The sequence below is a fragment of the Pteropus alecto genome, unplaced genomic scaffold, assembly GCF_000325575.1.
Source record: "Pteropus alecto unplaced genomic scaffold, ASM32557v1 scaffold52, whole genome shotgun sequence".
NCBI lineage: Eukaryota > Metazoa > Chordata > Mammalia > Chiroptera > Pteropodidae > Pteropus > Pteropus alecto.
In genome coordinates, this window is record NW_006433941.1 from 4,082,952 (window position 1) to 4,104,040 (window position 21,089).

The window sequence follows — 21,089 nt, forward strand, 5'->3', positions numbered from 1 at the left end:
CTAGAAATTATAATGTATGATATACTAAATGAAAACACCATATTGAAATTTTTGTCTAAGACATTTTATGATTGACTAATCTGATAGAACCACAGTTTAAGATGCTTTTTACTAAACTAGTCTAGTGATTAATTCTTGATACATCATCCTGTGATAGACATACTTCAGACAGTCTTACACATTCATTCAACAAAGCTGATTATACATTCTATAAAGTGAATTCTATTTTCTCATTGAGGGGAAGGAAGGGTGGAACTCCTGCTGCCAAAATCACAGGGCCCTGCTCAGCCGGAAGGCTATTCCACAGAGCTCTTCTTGAGCACAGTGGCTCGAGCACTCTCCCACCGGCTGAAGTACCTCAAATCTTGGCCCTGTTGTTGTAGCCGCCAGCCCCCGATAGACACACGGACCACCAAAAATCAGTGAGTTATAGGAAACACATTCTTTACTCAGCCAGCTGGGTCTGCCAGGGGTATGCAGACACCAAATTAAGCATCCCCGAAATGTAGAGGTACAGGGTTTTTAAGCCCTAAACCCCATTCTTCATCCTGTTTGAACACACAAGTTTATTCTTCTTCTTTTTACTGTCAACCCACAGGTCGCCTGTGCAAGTGGGGAGTACAGAAGCAGAAAGCTTATTGTTAGAGTGTTATGTTCCCATGGGTGATAGCCAGCACACTATTCAGGAGATCTCATGTTTTCTACCCTCTTCAGCATGGCTTACAGAGTCTTCCAGATTTCTGCAAATGACCCACCATCAGCCCCCTGAGGTTCTCAAGCTCCAAAGTCTGAAGATCCCGGGCCTCTCATCCATGACAGACAGGAAATGGTTTCCCCATGTTAAGTTCTATAGGTTGAATTTATTATGAAAGGGGCCTCTCTGAAGTTTAAAAAATTGAAATGAATTTACACTGTGCTACAGAAATAAAAAATGTAAAAGATCTGTCCTTGGAGATTCACTAACTTGCAACTTGAGGGTCCTGAGAGAAGACATAGTATTATTATAAATACGTTACTTTTATTACATTTTTTAAATGCCAGTTAGGTTTTATTAAGTTGCAGAATTTTGTAACTCTTACATGATAAGAATGACAGATGATACCTGAATGAAATTGGCAACTGTCTTCCAGGAAGTCCTAGGATTTACAAGCTTTGAGTGCTATTAGTCACAATAAGCCTTTCTGGGTAGGGACAAGAGACTGCCATAAACCAAACATAATGGAAGAGAAAGCCAGAAAACCACAAGCCAGATGGCACGTTTGAGAGGAGGGCCAACTCCTAGAGCTCAGGTGGTCCTCAAGTTCCAAGGGATGAAAGACAACCCCTAACCCCCACAGTTTTAGTGCCTCAAACTTGAAGGGGAGCTGGAAGATCTAGCCTCATCTCTCTGGATTGCAGATTACTAGTAACCGTGGGCACTGCTGAGTTCTTGAAAGTTTCCAAAGTGACAGAGGCAGCAGCAGGGACAGGGTATGGTGACCCATGTCCCATGAACTATAGTGACGAAGTCACTGAGCAAGTTCTGAGACTCCTTTACATCTCCCAGGGAGTGCCAGTTTAACCTAGCCCAAAGCTCTAAATCTGTGTAACATAATCTAGAATAGGTTCTCTGGGTATTCTCACTGTTGGAAAATGTTGGGATTTGGCTGAAATGACAAGTTTTATTAATGGTGAGTAGCAATGACTTTTAGGGTTGATTACACTGCATTTGCATATTTCCTTACTATTTTTTGTAGGATACTGGTTCATTAACTATTTAGCAGAGGAATAATTCAGCAGAGGCAATTAGGAAGTTGAACAGGATCATTCTTCAGTAGTATCCAGCCTGGAGAGAGGAGAAAGGGATCCAGGTTACTCTGGTTTAAAAACCCACCCAACCAGCCCTGGAACATAAATCGAGTATCAGGACTCTAACATATATGTCCTGTTTTAAGAGACTCTAAATGTATCATATGAAAATGGCCTATGTATCCCTAAGAAATCTAAGTGAGATTTGGGCTGAGGATTAAAGATTATGCCCTTCCTCAAAAACAACAGTAACAAGACAGGTGGTGATGCAGGCAGTATTCTGTCCAGTACCAATGGGACAATATTAAAGACAGGAGTTTTTAATCCATACCTACTGAAGCTGAGGAAGTACTGCTGTAACCTCAGAGTTCAAAATGTCGTATTTAATTTTCAAAGGCCTAATGACATCAATTTTAACCTTTTTATTTCTCAACCTTTTAAAATCTATACACTCTACAATGCTTTCTGTACCCTATATTAAGTTTTACTAAAACTTTACTTTGTATACCTATATATGTTCAAATGTATATAGAAAACTGCCCCCCACTGCGATTCTGACATGTTCCCTATAGACTGATAATCAATGCTTTCGTTTTCCCATTTTAAAATGTTCTAAATCCATTCTAATTCAAGCTAAGTGAATTAATAAAATCACATCCACACGTAAATAAAATAACTAGTGCAGAAAAGCAATTTCAGAAAAATGTTTGCAATTATAAAAGATTCCTCAAAAATATCCAATATTGGCTCAGTCATTTTTTTAAAATAAAAGGTGATATGATTTTTTTTTAAAAAAGGAAAAAAGCTCAGAGAGAAGAGCAGAGAAGCAGCAAAGAGAAAAAGAAAACCAAATCTTTTCCTCATTCATCTCACAATGAACCCAAAACAATCTGAACAACACATCAACTCACAGTAATAAGAAATGCAGGTGAAAGTGGCCTGGGAAATCACTGATGCCTACCCCTTCATTCTATAGATGAGCAAGCCGAGGCCTAAAGATAGGCTCAGAAAAGGCCTTGCTCAAAGTCATAATTAAGTCGATCTCAGAGCCAGGAATTAAAGCCACATTATTTTGTCCCCAGCTAAATGTTTTTATACATTGCTGCTTCTCTAGACCCTAACAGAGAAAGACTTCTCTGCCGAACCCTTTATTGAACACTGGGCAGGGGCTACCTGGCCTGTTCCACCCTGTCTAGTATGGTGCATTGCACCTATGGCAAGCCTAGAGAGTACAGTCAGCCCGGACCTCCAAATTCCAACCAAGAAGATGCATATCAGGCTGAGGACTGATGTCCTGAGGAAAGAGCAGACAGGCAGACAATGACCAGAGACTCAAGTATGATTGGACCTCGGGAAGATGCGCAAGTAATAATAATAGAAAGCCCCTAAATTGCAAACTGTGTTTTCATTCACTAAGTTTACTACCATGAATTCTAATGTCACATTTTTTAAAAACCAAAACAACTTAAAATAAAAAGTGACTTAGAGATTTTTAGAAGATTATTCTCAAATTAAGAAACAAAGAGGTCAGTCAGTGTCTAAATGGTGACTACAGGTCTGAGTTGGTCAGCTCATACTTTCTCCAGCTGAGTAGATGGAAAAGGAAGGAGGTCCTTTTTGTAGGAATGATGAATGCTTCATCTAGACCAAGCTAAGCCATTACCTGTACACATTTTAAGAAAGCAGCAACCCACCCTCACCCTTTCAAAATTGTAAAAAAGTTAAGTTTTAACATTCTGATACTCTGGGACAAGGTCCAAAATGTCTGGAGACAAATACATTAAACCTTTTTCAATAATCCCTAAGTCTCCAGCTGTAGAAAAACAAACTAAAAGAAAACATACCCCAATGTGGCCCACCTTACATAAAGAAAGATAACGAGGAGTTCCTACCTCACTCTTAACAGATAGAGCTGGGTTCTGAAATGTGCTGTTCATCACTGCTTACTGGACAACATAGTCTGTGAACCGCCAGAAAAATCAACAGGGCCTTTCTCCTCAGCACAGCTTGGTATTTCTGAGAAAATCCAAATGATTTCAAATGCAACTGGTATCTCTAATTCCACCAAAGCTGTGGATACTATAAAATGAGCCAAGCTTCTTTCAAATTTTAAACAAAATACAGATATAAACACAGCTACTTCTATTACATGCTTGAATCTTGCCTCTTTTCCAAGTCTGTACTTCATGGATGTTGTCAATAATTTCAACGTATCTGCTCAGCTGGCTGAATGAGAGCTCCAAGAACACAACTGCCTTCCCCCATTCCATCTTGACTTTCCTTATCTTGGATATCCTCTTTTGCCTCAAGGATACACAAACTGCCTTGTGAAGCCCGCTGTCACAAGGGCCTTTTAGCAAGCCCATATCCATAATAACTAATCATCAAAGTTAAACTTTATACGTAGTCAACTTTGGAGAAAAAGCATTCAAACTTCCCTCACTAAAGTTGCTTCACGACCACTATCATCCACTATTATTGTCCACCACAGAATTCTCTCCTCCATCTCCATGGCAAGCTGCTTTAGTGCACATTCAGGAACAAAACTGAAACCGAGACACCAAAAGTAAAAGGATCAGGTGAGATAGCTCAGAATTTTACAAGGCAGTTATATAGTGTTTTAAAGTCTTAAATCAGAGCTTGGCAAACTTTTCCTGTAATAATTTAGGCTCTGTAGCTATAAGGTCTCTGTTGCAACTACTCAGTTCTGCTGCTGTAGCATGAAAGCAGCAGAGATGCTAAGTTAAGAAAGGGGCGTGTGCCTTGCCCCAACAAGACCGTTTTACAAAAATACGTAGCTCGCTGACCCTGTCTTAGACTCTGAAAATTAATGTAAGTGAGAGATTTTATTAAAAAATTAGAGAAGCTCCCAAGACAAAAGAAATGCAGCCGGCAGCCATTCAGGCAGCATCAGAAAGATTGGCACCTCATGAGTTATAGGGACTTACCTTGACAAGTACAGCGGCCACAATGCCCAGGAAAGCAAGGAATAGGAGACTGAGTGTTCTTTTGCTGATCCGTTTCAAGAGGAAAAATTTTGCCCAGTCCACCTTTGACTGGCTATTGGGAGGATATCTGAGTTTGTTAACACCTTCCATCTTTAAACTTTTTAATAAACAGGAACGTTGATGAGAAAAAGTATCAAAACTATATTTTCCATGATAAGTTCCCATTCCACTGGAACCTGAAATAAAGGAAAGAGACAAAACAGCTCCACTATAGGTGACATCAGATACTTCTCTGTCTAAACACTGCTGCAGGAAACCCACAGTATGCCCTGCTGTCTGGGACACCCCCTATTTAACTTTTCAGCCAGCACTAGTGGCTCTTTTCAGAAAATTCTTCCCAGTGTTTCACAGCAAGGTGAATCTCCCTGTCAAACAGGATACTTTCCAAGAGTAGAGCAAGGATTTGCCACTTTCTGGGATAGTGCTTCTCACTGATGCCAGGGACCATGCTACGTGTTCTCTAATTTCACTCACACCACAACCCCAATGTATAAAGTATCATCACCCCCAATTCGAGAGGGAAAGGGAGCTTAGTAGGATCAGGTAACCTGCTCAAAGTGAAAAATGCGAAGTCAGAATGTGAACCCAGATTAGCCTAACTTTAAGTGCTGTGTGTGCGTTTCTACCCCGCCATTCCATGTGGCTCTATTTATCCACAACCCTACAAACCCACTTGCTTTCTCCTAAGCTCCTAGAAAGTAACAAAGATGACAGGGTTACGCAGTTGGGTGATAATAAGCAAGTGTAAATCTTTGCCCTCTTAAAAATCCATGCTCTGTGCCAGTTTTCATTTCTCTATTTATGTATGCTGAGCAGATACATGTGTATGGCACTGTGGCACATAGCATGGGTGACTGGAGGCCAGGAAGCAGTTTATTTGGTTTATTAGGCTGCTAGTGCATCATTTAGATGACAGTAGAAACTGTAAGAAAATTTGGCAGTATATGTCAAAAGGTATGCATTTTTTCCCCAGCTTTATTGAAATATAATAGACAATTGCTGTATTTACATTGTACAATTCAATGACTTTTTAAAATTATAGTTGGCATATATTAGTTTCAGTTGTACAGCATAATTAGAGCTCGTGATCACTCCACTAAATCTAGTACCCCTCTCTTCCCTTACATGTTTATTACATTGTTGACTATATTCCTTATGCTACTTTATATCTCCATGTCTATTTTGTAACAATCCATTTGTACTTCTTAATCCCTTTGCCTTTTTTCACCATCGCCCCAACCCCCCTCCCATCTAGAACCCCTCAAATTATTTTCTGTATCTATGAGTTTACTTCCATTTTTGTTATTTTGTTCTTTAGATTCCATATGTACATGAAATCATGATATTTATCATTCCCTATCTGACTTATTTCATTCAGCGCAATACCCTCTATGTCTATCAAGGCAATATCTTTTTCCATCCCCTTCCTTTTAGTCTGTGTGTGTCTTTTAATCTGAAGTGAGTCTCTTGCGGGCAGCATAAGTAGGGGGCTTGTTTTCTTATCCATTCAGCCACCCTATTCTTTGGTTGGAGAATTTAATTATTTTCCATTTGAAGTACTTGTTGATAGGAATGCAGTTATCACCATTCTTTATTCATGTTTTTGATACATGTTTTTTCTTCTTAAAGAAGTCCCTCCAACATTTCCTGTAATAGTTGCTTGGTGTTGATGAATTCCTTTAGCTTATTTTTGTCTGGGAAGCTCTGTATCTGTCCTTTGACTCTAAATGATAGGTTTGCTGGGTAAAGTATTCTTGGTTGCAGATCCTGGGTTATCACATTGAATATTTTGTGCTAAGCCCTTCTGACTTGCAAAGTTTCTTTTGAGAAATCGGCTGCCAGTCTTATAGGTGTTCCCTTGTAGCTTTTCTCTCACTGCTTTTAAGATTCTTTGTCTTTAACCTTTGGCATTTTAATTATGATGTGTCTTGGTGTGGGCCCCTTTAGGTTCTTCTTTCTTGGGACTCTCTGAGATTCCTGGGGTTCTATGTCTATTTCCCTCACCATTTGACGGAAGTTTTCCATCATTATTTCTTCAAATAGCTTTTCCACCTATTGTTCTTCCTCTCCTGCTTCAGGTACCTCTATTACACGGATGCTTTCACATTTAATTTTGTCCCAAAGACTCCTTAAATCATTATTATATTTTTGGCTTTTTTTTCTTGCTGTTCTGATTGGGTGACCTTGGCTTTCCCATCCTCTATATTGGTGGTTCGATATCCTCTTCTTTATCTACTCTGTTAATTCTCTCTAATACACTCTTCATCTCAGATAAGTATTCTTCATTTCTGACTGGTTCCCTTTTATAATTTCCATTTCCATTTTTATGTTTTTTATCTTTGTTGAAGTTCTCACTGAATTCATCTACTCTTCCCCTAAGTTCATTGAGCATCTTTATAAACAGTGTCTGTTAGATTGCTTGACTCCATTATTCCTGGATCTCCGTTCTTTTTTCTCATATGGTTTCTGCTTCTTTGTTTTCCCATTTCGGCTGCCTTTCTGGGTCTGTTTCTATGCACTAAGCAAAGCTCCTAAATCTTCCAGTGTTATTAGCGTGGCTTTGCATAGTAGGTGTCCAGTGGCACAGTCCTGAGAGGAGTTCAGCTGCAGGCCAAGTTTAGCCCCAGCCTGTGTCCCTCTGGGGCCACCAATTAAGAGTCAGTAAGCAACACAGATGCTGTGCTCATAGTTGTATCAATAGGCCACACCAGAAACTGAGGTCAGCTGCCACCAGTGAGTCTTGAGTTGGCTCAGCAATGAGCACCAGACTCACAGAGGTCACAATTGGATGTGGCTTGGGTGGGGTCACAAGTTAGGGAAGGCAGAGTTTCAGGGAATCCTCTGGGTGGAGTGACCTCTGTTACCCAGTTTGATGACTTCTTAGCTGAGGTGGTGCTGCATCAGCACACTGGGAGGGGAGAGGACTCAACAGAGAAAGAATGGATACCTCAGGTACTTCTGCATGGAAGGGAGCCTCACCTCCAGCCTCATTCCAACAACTCAGTGTCCTCCTGTAAGTCCCTGGTGCTCACCATGCATCCTACCTTGTGCTTGGTGCTCAGAGCGAGCAGGTCCGACACCACAAAGGTCTCATCGGGGACTGGGCCACTTTAAGAGGCATCTGCAGTTGCCGGCTGCTGTGCCGCTGCCTCAGCCCCTGTCACACTTAGCCACTCTGGGACTGGGCAGCCTCGTGTCTTTGCCCCATCCTACCTCCTCCCGTTGCAGGGTGATTTCTTATTTTCTCCTTAGTTGTAGGGCTTGTTCATCTAGAACCTAGGTGACTCTGCTTGCTGTTTCCTCTGTGTTTCTGTCACAAGTTTGATTTGGTCTTAAGGGGGATGAATAAAGCCTTTATCATCTTTGCCATTTTTTTGTTCTGATCCAAAAGGTATGCATTTTTAAAGAAAAAGTAAGCGATGAGCCAAAACATTAAGTATTTATGCCTGGGATGTTATTATATTTTTCCTTATAACTTTCTGTAGTGTTCTGTTTTTGCCCTTTCCCCCTCAAAAGCCTTTATTACTTTCAGAATTAGAAAAAGCATTTGTTTTGAAAAATATATATAAGCACTTTTAACACAGCAATTATTCTTCTAGACCTTTTTTCTAAGGACATAATCAGATATAGCACAAAAAAATATTAGAATCAATGTCAAAAAATTTGAAATCACAAAAACCTAATACCAGGAATTAAACAAGTATGATGCACTTATATGATGAAAGAATATGCAGTTCCTAAAATCATGACACGCAAGCATACTGATGTGGGAAAATGTCACATTATTATTGTCACATATAGGACCAAAAGCAATATTAAATAGGATACCACTTTTGAATAAAACATTCATGCATTTATGTATGTGTATGTGCATATATAGGAAAGGAAAAAAAATTTTAAGAACCTACACCAGAGGTTATCTTTAAATAGTGGAGGTATGAATAATCTAATTTTTTTTTCTTTAGGCTCTTCTATCTTTTCCAAGTTTTTTTAAAAAGCTTGTATTCTCTCTGCATGCAGGAGGAAAAAAGGTTTGTTTTGTTATAAAGAAGAGGGTATAGTCAATGATGCCAAGTAGTACTAGTCAAGGAAGATAGGGACTGAGCTCAAGCCACTAGATTTGCTCTTAGCAGGTACCTGTGACCTCATGTGGAGTAACAAGATGCTGCTGTGGGTGGGAGCCTAGATCCTGTGGGCATGGAGGAACTAAAAGACAACACAGTCTAATCTAATCCTTTAAGAAGGTGGGCAGTGAAGCTATAGGAATTCCAGCCCAAATCCTACAAATCATCCTTTCTTTCATTCGCCACCTCTCACCACACACAGACACATTCAATCCATTAGTAAATCATGTCACTTGACTCCCCAAAATATTCCCCCTCTTTCCACTAGCTCCGTTGCCACCATCCTAGTCCAAGCTACCGCCAGCTCCAGTCTGGAACCTGCGATTTCCTGATCTGGCTTCTCCCCACGGGACAAGCTTATCTTAAGCAGGAGAAGGTGGTTGACAGGTGAAACTGGGTCATTTCATTCCTATGGAGTAGTTTACTTATGCAATCACAGAGGGAGAGACTAAAGCAGGAGCTTTTAAGACAGTGGCTTATTGTTTGCTTTTTGCTATGAGAATTTTTTACACATTTGTTATTTTGTAATATCTCTGATAGATAATAGAGAAGCCTACCACCTAGGTCCTAATGGAAAAAAATTAAAAGCTGAGTCAATCAACTCAGGTATAAAAGAGGCAGGCAGGTAGGACATAGCCCAAAGGGAGCAGCAAGGACCAGGTTGTGTCCACAGAGCTTCACCAATAATGAATTTCTTTCTGCCCATCCTCACTAGAACACAGGGAGTCCCTTAATCTTCTCAAATCATGAAACAATCCAAGGAGAGGCTGATCCCTGGACAGAGTGCTGGCAGCAGTGCAGCGAGTACCACTTAATGGCACCTTGAGTAGACAGCACAGGGATTTTGGAAACCCTCAAACTGCTCTCTGCTCCTGGCATTCTGAACTTGTCATTCACTACCTCCCTTAAAACAAAGACAGAGGGACCTTATTAACTGAGACCTGACTATTGGCCCCCCCAAAAAATCCCATAAATTTGAGAGGACAATAAACAAGTAAGCCAATGAAAGGACTAAAATAATTACAGACTGTGGTTAAATGCTACTAAGAATAAGAGGTGGGTGAAAGGATAGAGATTAACCTCTCAGCAGAAGGTCTGGTGGAGTAGTGGAAAGAGGACTTTCAACTGGGTGTGGTCAGGGAAGGTATCTCTCAGGAGAGGACAATCAAACAGAGAACTGCAGAAACAGCAGCAATTTGTAAAATATTTGAAATATTTGCTATGAACAGGAGAGAGGAATACTCACCCACTCCTCCGAAGGGTAAAGAACTGAGCGTGAAGTGCATGATAACGTCGTTGACTGTGACAGCACCGCTGGATGTTCCATCAATCATCTGTTTGACAAGCTGAGGAACAGAACAAAGGCTCTCAGGTCTGTAGTACCTGCAGTAAGCTGTGTGCTGTAACACTTTGAGTGCTGGCACTACTACTTGCGTTTGGGGACACCATGCCAAACACAAACAATTGAAAGTGTCCAAAGACTTTCACTGAGAATAAATTTCTTTCTGCCCATCCTCTCTAGAACAGGGAATCTCTTGCTCTCCTCAAATTGTAAGGCAATTCAAGGAGAGGCTGATCCCTGGACAGTGACAGATAACAAATGTGATCACTATCTAACTTTTGAGAGGCACATCTAGTACTTCAAGGGAGGTAACCCCGAATCAGTCATGTTCACTCAGTCACCATCTAGAGCTGGACTATCCAAAACGGCATCAAAAAGGGACAGTTCAGACTATATTCTGGCTTTTAAAAATTGTTAATATTTATCTTTGCTGTGAATTATAGCACATAAAATAGATGTCGTTTAGTTTTTATGAAATCAACAAATATTTAGATTTAGCATCCACTGTTTGAAAAAATAGATGGTTGGCCTAAGATCCAATTAGGCACAACTTGACTGGTAAATGTAATTTCACCCGGGTGCCAACAAGCCCTTGAGAATTCTTCATAAGGAATGTTGTAGCAGATTGTGGTTACCACAGGCAAACCAACTGCGGGTTAGCACTCCACCGACATGCACCGTGGCCAGTAGATTTTGGACTTCAGGGTCCCATCCACCACATTATTTATGGTCATTTAAAATGTCAGTCCACTGCTTGTTCATAACCCATTTGTCACTGAGCCCCACACATGTGGTCTCATTTAACATATCTGTAGAAATCTGTATCTCAATAGCATCACAAGCTTTTGAAGTTCTGTTATCAGAGGCTCTCCAGAACACATGTGATTGGTGAACTCCTCAATCTTTCCCTTTTCTTCAGAGAGCTCTTGAACCTACTAGCCCACTTTGAGGCCTTTGTCCGTTAGCAGCAGCCAGTCACCTCGTGATGCAAGTGAATGAGCCACACAGAAAGTAGCCGAGCTGCTCACGCTGGTATCATACGGTGCAAAATGCTCACATGTGGTATAGCACTACCACTCTAACAACAAAGTAACATAACTGAAGTCCAAGATATCACAGCCATTTCTGTGACAGTGCCAGAGATTTCGGTCCCACACAGCACCCCCTGAGTGGATGTGAATGCCATCGGGGTAACGGCTCTTACACAAGAATGCCCTCTGGAGTAATATCAGAAAAGCTTCTAATGCTGGTACGTGAGTCTTCCAATTATACAGGTGTTTGTGAGTTAAAAAACTTGTGACATTCACCCCTGGAGACTCAGATCTAACCCTAAGGAGTATGGGAAAGGTTATAGTGATAACCCCAAGGCCTCATTACCCGACAGCAATCTATAATATACCCTCATTTGGTGGACTCTGGCATTACGCAAAATAAACCATCATATGCTTTAGTGCAAAGAGGAAACATGATTTCTGATAGTGGTTTATAACAGTGTGATGCTCGCTGTAAAGTTTACCTTCTTGTTATGAGAAAATACATAGAAAGTCAAGGCCTTTTCGCGTTCATTTATGAATTTTATGGCTTCATCTGCATTCTTTACAGGCACTATTGGAAGAATTGGTCCAAAAATTTCTTCTTGCATCACCTTGGTTTCAGGATTAACGTCAGTAAGTATTGTTGGGGCTGAAAACGAAATAAGCAAAATGAAAATGCTATAGAAAACAGAAACGCAAAACTCTCATCTTACATTTGTTTCCTCAGGTCACCTATCCATCCCTTCCCTATTCTCACCCAAATATGTGAATGAATTGTACAAATTAACTATCTCCAAGCATGTGCATCAGGGGATCCTCATGCAAACCAAGGAAAAGATATATACCTGGACATAGCCTATTCATATTTAACCCTATTCGTAGCCATATTCATATTAGGAGGTTATGTTTATATCTTTCTGGGAACATAGCCTCTCTGTGGATCAAAATCAAATCAACACCGCTTTTTAATTCAAGTACTTTCTTGCATATTATCTCATTGACCTTTATTTCTACTCCATTAGACAGATTAAGAAAACATTTAAATGGTCAAGATTCCCTAACCTTTAGTTCAGTGTTCTGTTTACTACTGGGAAGGGGCACAAGAAAGAAGGGCAACACAGACACTGAAAAAAGCTTTGCAGAGTGTCACAGCGTCCATGCTAAGTCACCAGGTAGCAATACTCAAAAAGACCCTGTAAACAAGCTGGATCATCAACTAAAAGGGAAGACACCTGACAATACCAAGTTTGTTCTTTTCCTTTACCCCTAGTTTCCTTCCAGGTTCTCCTGACAACATGGTGGACAGCTCTGGTCAGCACATTCCAGAGGTAAATAAGCTGCTACCTAAATCTGCTGCCTGCTTCTTCCCTGGGTCAGAGAATCGATTTGGTTTAGGTGTCCACTGTCCTCTGCATTGCCATGTGCTCAGGTAAGGTGACCCAGACTCTAGGTCAGGGGAAAGTTCCTAAATAGTCCGAGCTAATCCAACTGAACTTTACTCTCCATGCTGATTAGCCTAGAAGTGGGCAAGTCAACATGCTGAGGATGGGAGAACAGAAAAATTAAAGAATTGGTTTTTGGAGGGTGTTACTGAGCCACTGAATTAACAAGTTGGAAGCACCCTGGGGCTGCTCATTATGAGAGAATACATTTTTCCTTATTGTGTAAGTCCTCTTAAGTTTTTTTTTTAAGTTGAGTGTTTTGGTAATGTGCAGCATTCCTATCTGATAAAAGGGCAGCTTTTTTTGCCAACTAAATGTGTAATTCTTCTGTAATTTTATATGTTACATTAGAAAAATGTGTTTAAAATTCAAAAGTAATGCATATTCATGGCAAAGAAAAAAAACAGAAAAAGAAAGTAAACAAATAATAAGGTCAAGCACAATAGATCAAAACATTATTTCTGCAATAATACTGCTAGTTGTGAAATTATAGTTAAGCTATTTCCTTCTTTGTGCTGTTTTTCCAGCCATTAACTGGAAATAATTACAAAGAGTTCTCTTCTGCTTCTCAGGGTAGCTGGAAGAAAAAAATTAGATAAAATATGTGTAAATACAAAAACCTAGTGTAACACAGGTGGTATTATTAAATGCATCTATATATGATCATCTTTTAACAGTTTATAATGAAAACAGTATAACAGAAAGCAGTATTTAATAGTTTTTTAAACACTATATATCTGTGTATTTAGTGTCTGTAAAGAATATCAATGAAAACTGTCAAATTTCATCTCCCCATAAGAAAAGAGGAATTTCCATTACCTATGTAACGGGTGGCTTCATCAGTTTCCCCACCAAAAGCTATCTTTTGTCCTTCAAGCAAACTTATTATCCTCTTAAAATGACGAAGATTGATGATCCTTTCATAATCAGGAGATTCTTTTACATTTTCTCCATAAAATTCCTATTTAAAACAACAGCATTTAATTGTCACAAAAGACCCATATTTCAATTTCTTATATAAGCACAAAATCCACTCATGCTCTCAAATAGATCTGGTTTTACATCATCACATGCCACCCCACCAAGTACTTTAACAGTACAGACTGTTTCTGACTTACCAGGGTTCAACTTATGATTTTTCAACTTTACAAAGGTGTGAAAGCAATACACATTCAGTAGAAACTGTACTTCGAATTTTGATCTTTTTCTGGGCTAGCGATATGTGGCACGATATTCTCTTGTGATGCTGGGCAGTGGCAGCAAGATAATTTTACCTTACTGTAGGCTAATGTAAGTGTTCTGAGCATGTGTAAGGTAAGGTAAGCTAAGCTATGATGTTTCATAGACTAGCTGTATTAAATAAATTTTGACTTATGATATATTCAACTTATAATGAATTTTTCAGGATATAATCTCATAAGTTGAGGAGAATTTGCAGTATAAGTGAGTTTAAGCCTTTTGACAGGTCAAGGACAAGTATTAAAGCACACACACAGATCTATCACTTTCTATAGTTTCAGGGGTTCATATTGATCTCTTGCAGTCTACCTGTGGGCCCTCCCAGGGGTGAATGCAGGAGCATATGTAGAGGGAGGTCTTGCTCTAATTGAGAGCTACATTTGTTTACCTCTCAGCTGTGGCTGCTCTCCTTCTGCAATGAGTTGTGTAGTTGCAGCAGAGACCGTATGGCCTACAAAGCCTAAACTATTTACTATCTAGCCCTTTACAGAAACTGTTTGTGGAGCTTTGTGCTGTTTCATTGTTTCAGATTTTCTCTGGACTGGTACTTCCACCAGTCATAGATGACAAGGAAAACCATTCAGAAGACCAAAATACAGTTTTGGTAAATTAAACAAAGAACCTCAAACACCATATAATCAGTTTTTACTATGTAAAACAAACACAAAATTACTGCATTGCTGCATCACTTCAAAACCTTGTGAAAACTCTCAACTTACTCTCAAATCAAAATCAACATTGTTCATGCCCACTCCATGGATAGCCTCAAGTATGGATGACAAGAATCATGCAGGCAGCTTGCTGAAATGCATGTTCCTAGGCCCCAATTCTGGAGCCACCAACTGTGGTTTTCAATGCTGGCTGCACCTTAGAATCACAATCACAGACCAACTGAATCATAGTCTGGAGGGTAAGGACTGGGAACTTTTCTTAAATGGCTCCCTAGTGAACCTTGGTTGAGAATCACTTTGTTCAGCGTATAAACATCTTAAAGGAAGGCAGTAGGGTTCTCACTCCTTTGAAACCGAGTTCACCGCCATACTCAATTAAGCACATCTTCTCCAATTCCCAAGTATTTTCAGTCTCACAGGGATCTTTAACCCCTCTCTCTGCCATTCCACATTCCCTGAGTCTGGCCAATTTTCCTTTCACATTCTCCTCATCTCAATCTTCAGTCCCATCACTTATGTCCAAGACCCCTGGTCCCTAAGGCCCAGAGTTGCCTTGCCTAGAGCACTGTACTTCCCTAAAATTCCTGGTATACAGTTTCTATTCTCTGATCATAAACATTACTCTTTGGTGTTCTTGATTCTTTCTTTCAATGCTCAGTAAGCACCTGTCAAGTGAACAATGATTGTTCCAATAATTTCTTCCACCCAGGGGGCTTAATGAACCCCGCTCCCAACTGGTGAACTCACTCGAACTGGTTCATTCCATTAATTTCTTCCAATCCCAATCATATACTTCTTCAAAGCTTAGCTCAGGACACTACCATACAGCCTTCCTTGATTCTCTCACTAGAGATCTTTAAGCATCCTGGAAGACTGAAAACCATGTCAAGAGCATAGTATAAATAGGTCTTTAATCAACTCACTCCTCCAAATACTGGCTTTCCTAAACTCTCTACATATGCAAGAACTGATAACCTTAATTAGCAATGGCCAACATGCCAAAGGGCTTCTGATTATACTTCAAAGGATTGGCAGCTTTCTCTCAAAACCATAAAACAGCTATTTTAAAACGTGTGTCACAACTAACCAGTTCTTTCATCGACAAATCAACTAGAGAGTTTAAGTGGGTTTAATATCAACCTAAGCTTGATCCCAACAGCTATTCTATGAAAAGTGCACAGAGCACTTTTAATTAGCCAATAAGTTGCAGTCACATAAACTACTGGAGTTTTCCTGGGAAAAGGAAGGAATAAAGATGCTACCCACAAACAATTAATTTGACTCCTTATCTTAATGAAACCAATGAAATCAGATGTGTTAAGCACAAACCTTCACATTTTCCTTAATCTTCTGCACGATTTGATTCTGTAGAGATGGTTCACAGAGAATGTAGTCAGGAGCAATGCAGATTTGACCGCAATTCATGTACTTCCCCCAGGCTATGCGTCTGAGGGGGAAAAAACACAGAACAGCCACAGAATTCAGTCTACTATTTATTACATACTTTTGTGTTGTTTGAATGTTTTGCAACTAGTATGCATTAATTGGTATAATCTTTATTTAAAAAAATGTTTTAAAAACTCATCTCTAAATCAGTTGGTTGGAACTCAGCATTTCCAACTGATGTAGAATACTCTAAGGAGCAGGGAAATTCTCACGCCAGCTCATGGGAAATAGTTCTTTATAAGCAATGAAGCCATTGCCTGCTATAGGAACAGAGAGAAACAGTCTCCCAACACCCTCTTCCTCCTTCCACTCCAGCTACGACTTCAGGGGTAACAGAAGTTCCATACAGACTCCACCTCTCCTGGTTGTGGCTTTAGGTCTTGTTGGCAAGAGGTACATGCAGGAGGACACAGCTCCTCCCCATTTTGGAAAGCGGTGCCCATGTACGGATCATGGTCCATGACTTGAACATTCACTTACTGAGGTCCTATATTCTGGCAAGCAGACTTCTACTTATGAAGCCAACCTGGACCCCAGCCTAACTCCCTATATACCACCTCCTTGTTCCCCATCTCTGAAGGGGAGAGAAAGCCACACCACTCTAGGCACAGTCAGTTCTGGGTTTTGGCACTTCCTGGTAGCTAAACCTGATTAAGCAGAGAGAACCTGAAACCTTTGTTTTCTAGTTCCCAGGTGCAAGATGCTGTTCTAAATTAAAAGAGAAGTAAAACTGGTTTTGTCAACAAAGGAACTCAGTTAAAAGAGTAACATAATACCTTTTCTGTTAGGAATTTAAAAATTTTATTAGGCACACATAATACTTTCAATTATCTACGTCCTGGATCATCTACCAGAAGAATAGTAAAATTTCCTGCCATATCTATAATCTTAAGAACAGAAAGAACCTTTTCCATAACTCCTAAGGACAACCACATGATGTCAAGACCTGCTGCTCATCTCTTCTGGCAGTGGCACCAAGAGATAGTTTGTAAAAGAGTTCTGTTACTCTTGAGAACATCAACCACTAAAACTTAATGATGTCTCTTGCAGCCAGGAGACACAGGGTTCCAATGCAAAGAGGATACATCAACCTGTTAGGAAACATCTCCACTGTGCTGGGAAAACTCCAGTCTCACCTGCAGGCAACATCCAAGTCACAATCTTTGTCAATATAACACGGATTCTTCCCTCCCAGTTCAAGAGTCACAGGGGTCAGATGCTTGGCAGCAGCTTCCATGACAATTTTTCCAACTGAAGGGCTTCCCGTAAAGAGAATGTGGTCAAATCTCTGCTTCAGAAGCTCCGTGGTTTCCTCAACACCACCATTAATAACAATGTACAGATCCTTAAAGAAAGAAAAACATAAGCACCTCATTACCAAATTAATCCAATTATCTAATATGAGCGGTTTCTTTCACATAAACATATAACATTCAGTAAAACCGTGAAAAAATGGAGACTGGCCTCTGTGAGGATAGAAGAGGGAGCTGATGGAGGACAAGGGAAGAACAGAGTCTGATGGCATCTGAGAACCATCAACCTACAGCAAAACTGACCAGAAAGTCCAGTGTTTTCTACAGCTCAGCAATGAAGACACAAAAGAGAAAAGAGCAAATCAGATTTAACGAGAGAAATGAATGAGGTAGGGGCTGTGTAAGTTGAGGATTTGGGTGAGAAAGAGGATGACTACAGAACAGGCTCCAACTTAATATCTTAACCTGAATGTTCTCTCTCTGCACAACACAGCACAGGGCTTAGCCCATGGTAGGAACCAAATGTCTGCTGAGTGAATGGTACGCAAAGCACAGAAGGCAAGAACACTCGCTTTTGAAGTCAGATCTGTACTGAATCTGTGCTTTGTCACATACTAGCTTATGTGACCTATGGCAAGCTACTAAACATCTCTGAGCCTGTTTCCTCACCTGTTACTGGGGAGAAGTCACATACCTTTGCACTGAACCCTTATATGCGCTGTACTATTGTTAGCAGCTATTATTAAAGAGAGACCATCCTGAAAAACAATATGAAAAGCAATGACAAAACAGATGACAAGGAAGGAAGACAGAGGGAGATATGTTCAAAACATTCTGGGATGGGGCATGAGTAAAAGTTGGCTTGTGATCTCATGTTTTCACTTGGTCTCCTGCTACTTAGGAGGGCTAATCAGTCTTCCATTCACTTCATAGTTCAACTGCCCAATAAATGTTTCAAGTTTTAACTTGCATATAGCTTAACTCACACAGCATATATGATTGATCTCTCAACAAGCTAAGTGAGGAAGGGCAGGCATTATTTCCATCTAGACAGAGTCCAATAGTGAAGAATTTACCCCTGGTGAGGGTAAAATAGGACCTTCAAGCTCTACCTTCTGGTTCCAAATCCTACTCAATCCATGACATCTCACTGTCTTCATCATCCTTCTGAGCTGCATAACCACAGCTATCAGATCGAAATTGTTCTGTGGGCTGCCATTGCAGTGATTAAGACAACAAAGAACGATATTATTCTAAGGGCCGGAGTTGGCCCCTAGATTATTATAAATTATTATAAATTAATGTATACAACTACATGTATGATATTTTGAAGCTGCTTTTCAATGAAAGAGAAATGAGGACTCCTTCCTGCAGCAATTCCATGTAGAATTAAGCAGTCCCAATTCTGTGGTGGCATCATAAATTTCCTCCCTAGGAGGGCACAGAACCTCTGATTCGGAGAGAGAGATGAATCACCCTGTGGTTGAGGAGATCATTTTCTTTATTCGGCTTTGATACTGTTAAATGCCAGCACTTTAACTCGAATTGACAGTCCACATTCTGATTTAGAAGGCCATTTTCTTACTGTAGTTTCCATGCCACAAACATGCTAGTTTTAAAAGCAGAAGTGTTCTATAGAGTCATACCATTAAGACAAAGAGATTATCAGAACCCAGTTACAGTACCAGTTCCTCATTAAATAATTCATTCACTAAATGGATACACCTAAAATCATGTTAGATCAAAGGTTAATCCAAAATTCCAAATGGCAGAAGAGGGTCTATAAGTATCAAGGGTGCCTATGAAGCCATGAGCCCAAATGTATTACAGGACCACAATAGCTGAGCTATTCCACAGTTGATTTTGGAACTTAACTTTTTAAGCCAACTGTTATACGCTTACTACAAACAGAACCCCAGCCATGGATAACATGCACTAGTAGGAAGATCGAATGTTTGTTCTCCATAATAAACAGATATTTTAAAGATAGAAGAGACATTCTTACCTGATCTAAATACTGGGGGAGGAGCTTAGACAAGATCTTGGCTGTATTTTCACATAGTTCAGAAGGCTTGATAATCACCGCATTTCCTAAAGAAAGCAAAAAGCAGGACAGTATTGTCTAATACTTACATAAACCTTAATGGCTATCAAAATGGTGTTCATGTGAGGAATACAGGCTAAATACTCCAATTATTTCTGCTGCTCTTAATTCTGCTCTTTCTCACAATGAGCAAAATGGCTTGTCTCACCTTCTCTTTCTCAATGCTAACTCCTTAGTTCTCATTATTTTCAGGTAACTGACAATAGACTCCATCAGCCTCCCCGTTCCTCCATCATTCTAACACTTTTCTCCCACTCCTGCCCCTGAATTTTCCTCTCTGCCCTGGAATTACTGGACAAACAGGCCATGTCAATATAAAACTGTTGATCTGGATCCTGCAAAAGTGAGACATTAATTCTTGGCATTTGCTACATACTCAAGCTAGCATTACTTCCATAGCCCTTATCTGAATGAAGAAACTGGTTAGATAGAATCAAATGGTTCACGCAGGCCAGAGCTGGCAACTAAAAACCACACTAGAATACCGACACCTGACTCCTAACTCCCGAGCCTGTTGACTCATGCTTTTACCTCTTTACAGGTTCATTTCATTGGTATAAAAAATAGTCACCTATACAAATCTTCTCTAGAGCCCATTTAAATATATATATATGTATATATATTTATGAATTCTCAATACACTGTTGATGTAAACCAAGGCAAACCATCACAGCAAATGTACTTAATTAGCTACCACCTTAATTTACAACCAGTATGAGAGAATGAGACCTTCTAAAAGGGTATAAAGATATAATCTGACATCAGACCTGCAGCAATGGCTCCTATCAGTGGATGAATGGTGAGAACAAAGGGGTAGTTCCAAGCTCCTATAATCAGTACAACTCCAAAGGGCTCTGGTTGAACATAGGCCTCATCCAGCATGGTGAACAGGTTCTTCTTGGCTGGTTTAGCAGTAACCCATTCAGGAAGATTCTCCAGCACCAGGTCAATTTCCCCAAGAATGGTAATGACTTCCTGACTGTACACATTAAATTCACTCTGTTATAAAAGAATCACAGTTAACCTTGCATGAGTTTGACACACTCAGCCCTGAATGTCGAAAACTTTGGGCAAGGTACACCTGTAGTGACAACTGGCATTATCAGATTACCTAGTTTGCCATTTAGATTCCTTCCTCTAAGTCCCCAATAAAGACTTGATTACTCCCTAATATTCAATCTCGCTAAATCTTTACCGAATAAAGCCTTTTCAAAGGCTTAAACATTACCTCTTTCATGACTTCCCTGATTAATAATGGCCTGCTTTGATCACACTTTATAAACCATAGCAATTATGTTTTTGACCTGTATCTTAATATTTTGGCCTTAATACAATGGTTTATAACTATACTCACATTTGATCTACGTGTTTGTTTGTTTGTTTCCCAACCAAATTTAAAACTCTCAGGGCAAGGAATTTATCGTATTTCTTTAGTAATCCTATATATTCACATACATATTCGCACAAACATTTGATGCTTGTAGAATCAATGATTCAGGCTTTTTGAAATCTTAATTATCCCATCTTGTTTATTTGATATCACAGCCCCTCTCCACCTAAAGTACTGTAAAGGAAATTTTATAGTTACTGTTGTTACTACTACTACTACTGATGTTATTACCCTTCAAAATAACCTTT

The 21,089-nt window shown here is 39.9% G+C and overlaps 1 protein-coding gene across 3 annotated transcripts in view; it reads right to left on the reverse strand.

Annotated features, from left to right (window-relative positions):
• Positions 1–998: 998 nt before the first annotated feature.
• The window catches only part of ALDH3A2 (aldehyde dehydrogenase 3 family member A2), a 21,545-nt gene continuing 1,454 nt past the window's right edge, over positions 999–21,089 (reverse strand). For 2 of the 3 annotated variants that reach the window (XM_006908417.3, XM_015586707.2), the window contains 10 exons: positions 20,219–20,450; positions 19,353–19,438; positions 17,231–17,439; positions 15,978–16,095; positions 13,558–13,699; positions 11,779–11,945; positions 10,167–10,266; positions 4,737–4,972; positions 3,681–3,804; positions 999–1,825 (listed from right to left, as the gene is read on the reverse strand). In XM_006908417.3, coding sequence (XP_006908479.1) covers positions 3,688–3,804; positions 4,737–4,972; positions 10,167–10,266; positions 11,779–11,945; positions 13,558–13,699; positions 15,978–16,095; positions 17,231–17,439; positions 19,353–19,438; positions 20,219–20,450 — 1,407 coding nt within the window. In that variant the 3' untranslated portion in view covers positions 999–1,825; positions 3,681–3,687. The remainder of the gene's footprint in view (positions 1,826–3,680; positions 3,805–4,736; positions 4,973–10,166; positions 10,267–11,778; positions 11,946–13,557; positions 13,700–15,977; positions 16,096–17,230; positions 17,440–19,352; positions 19,439–20,218; positions 20,451–21,089) is intronic. The other variant, XM_015586706.2, reaches the window with a different exon arrangement.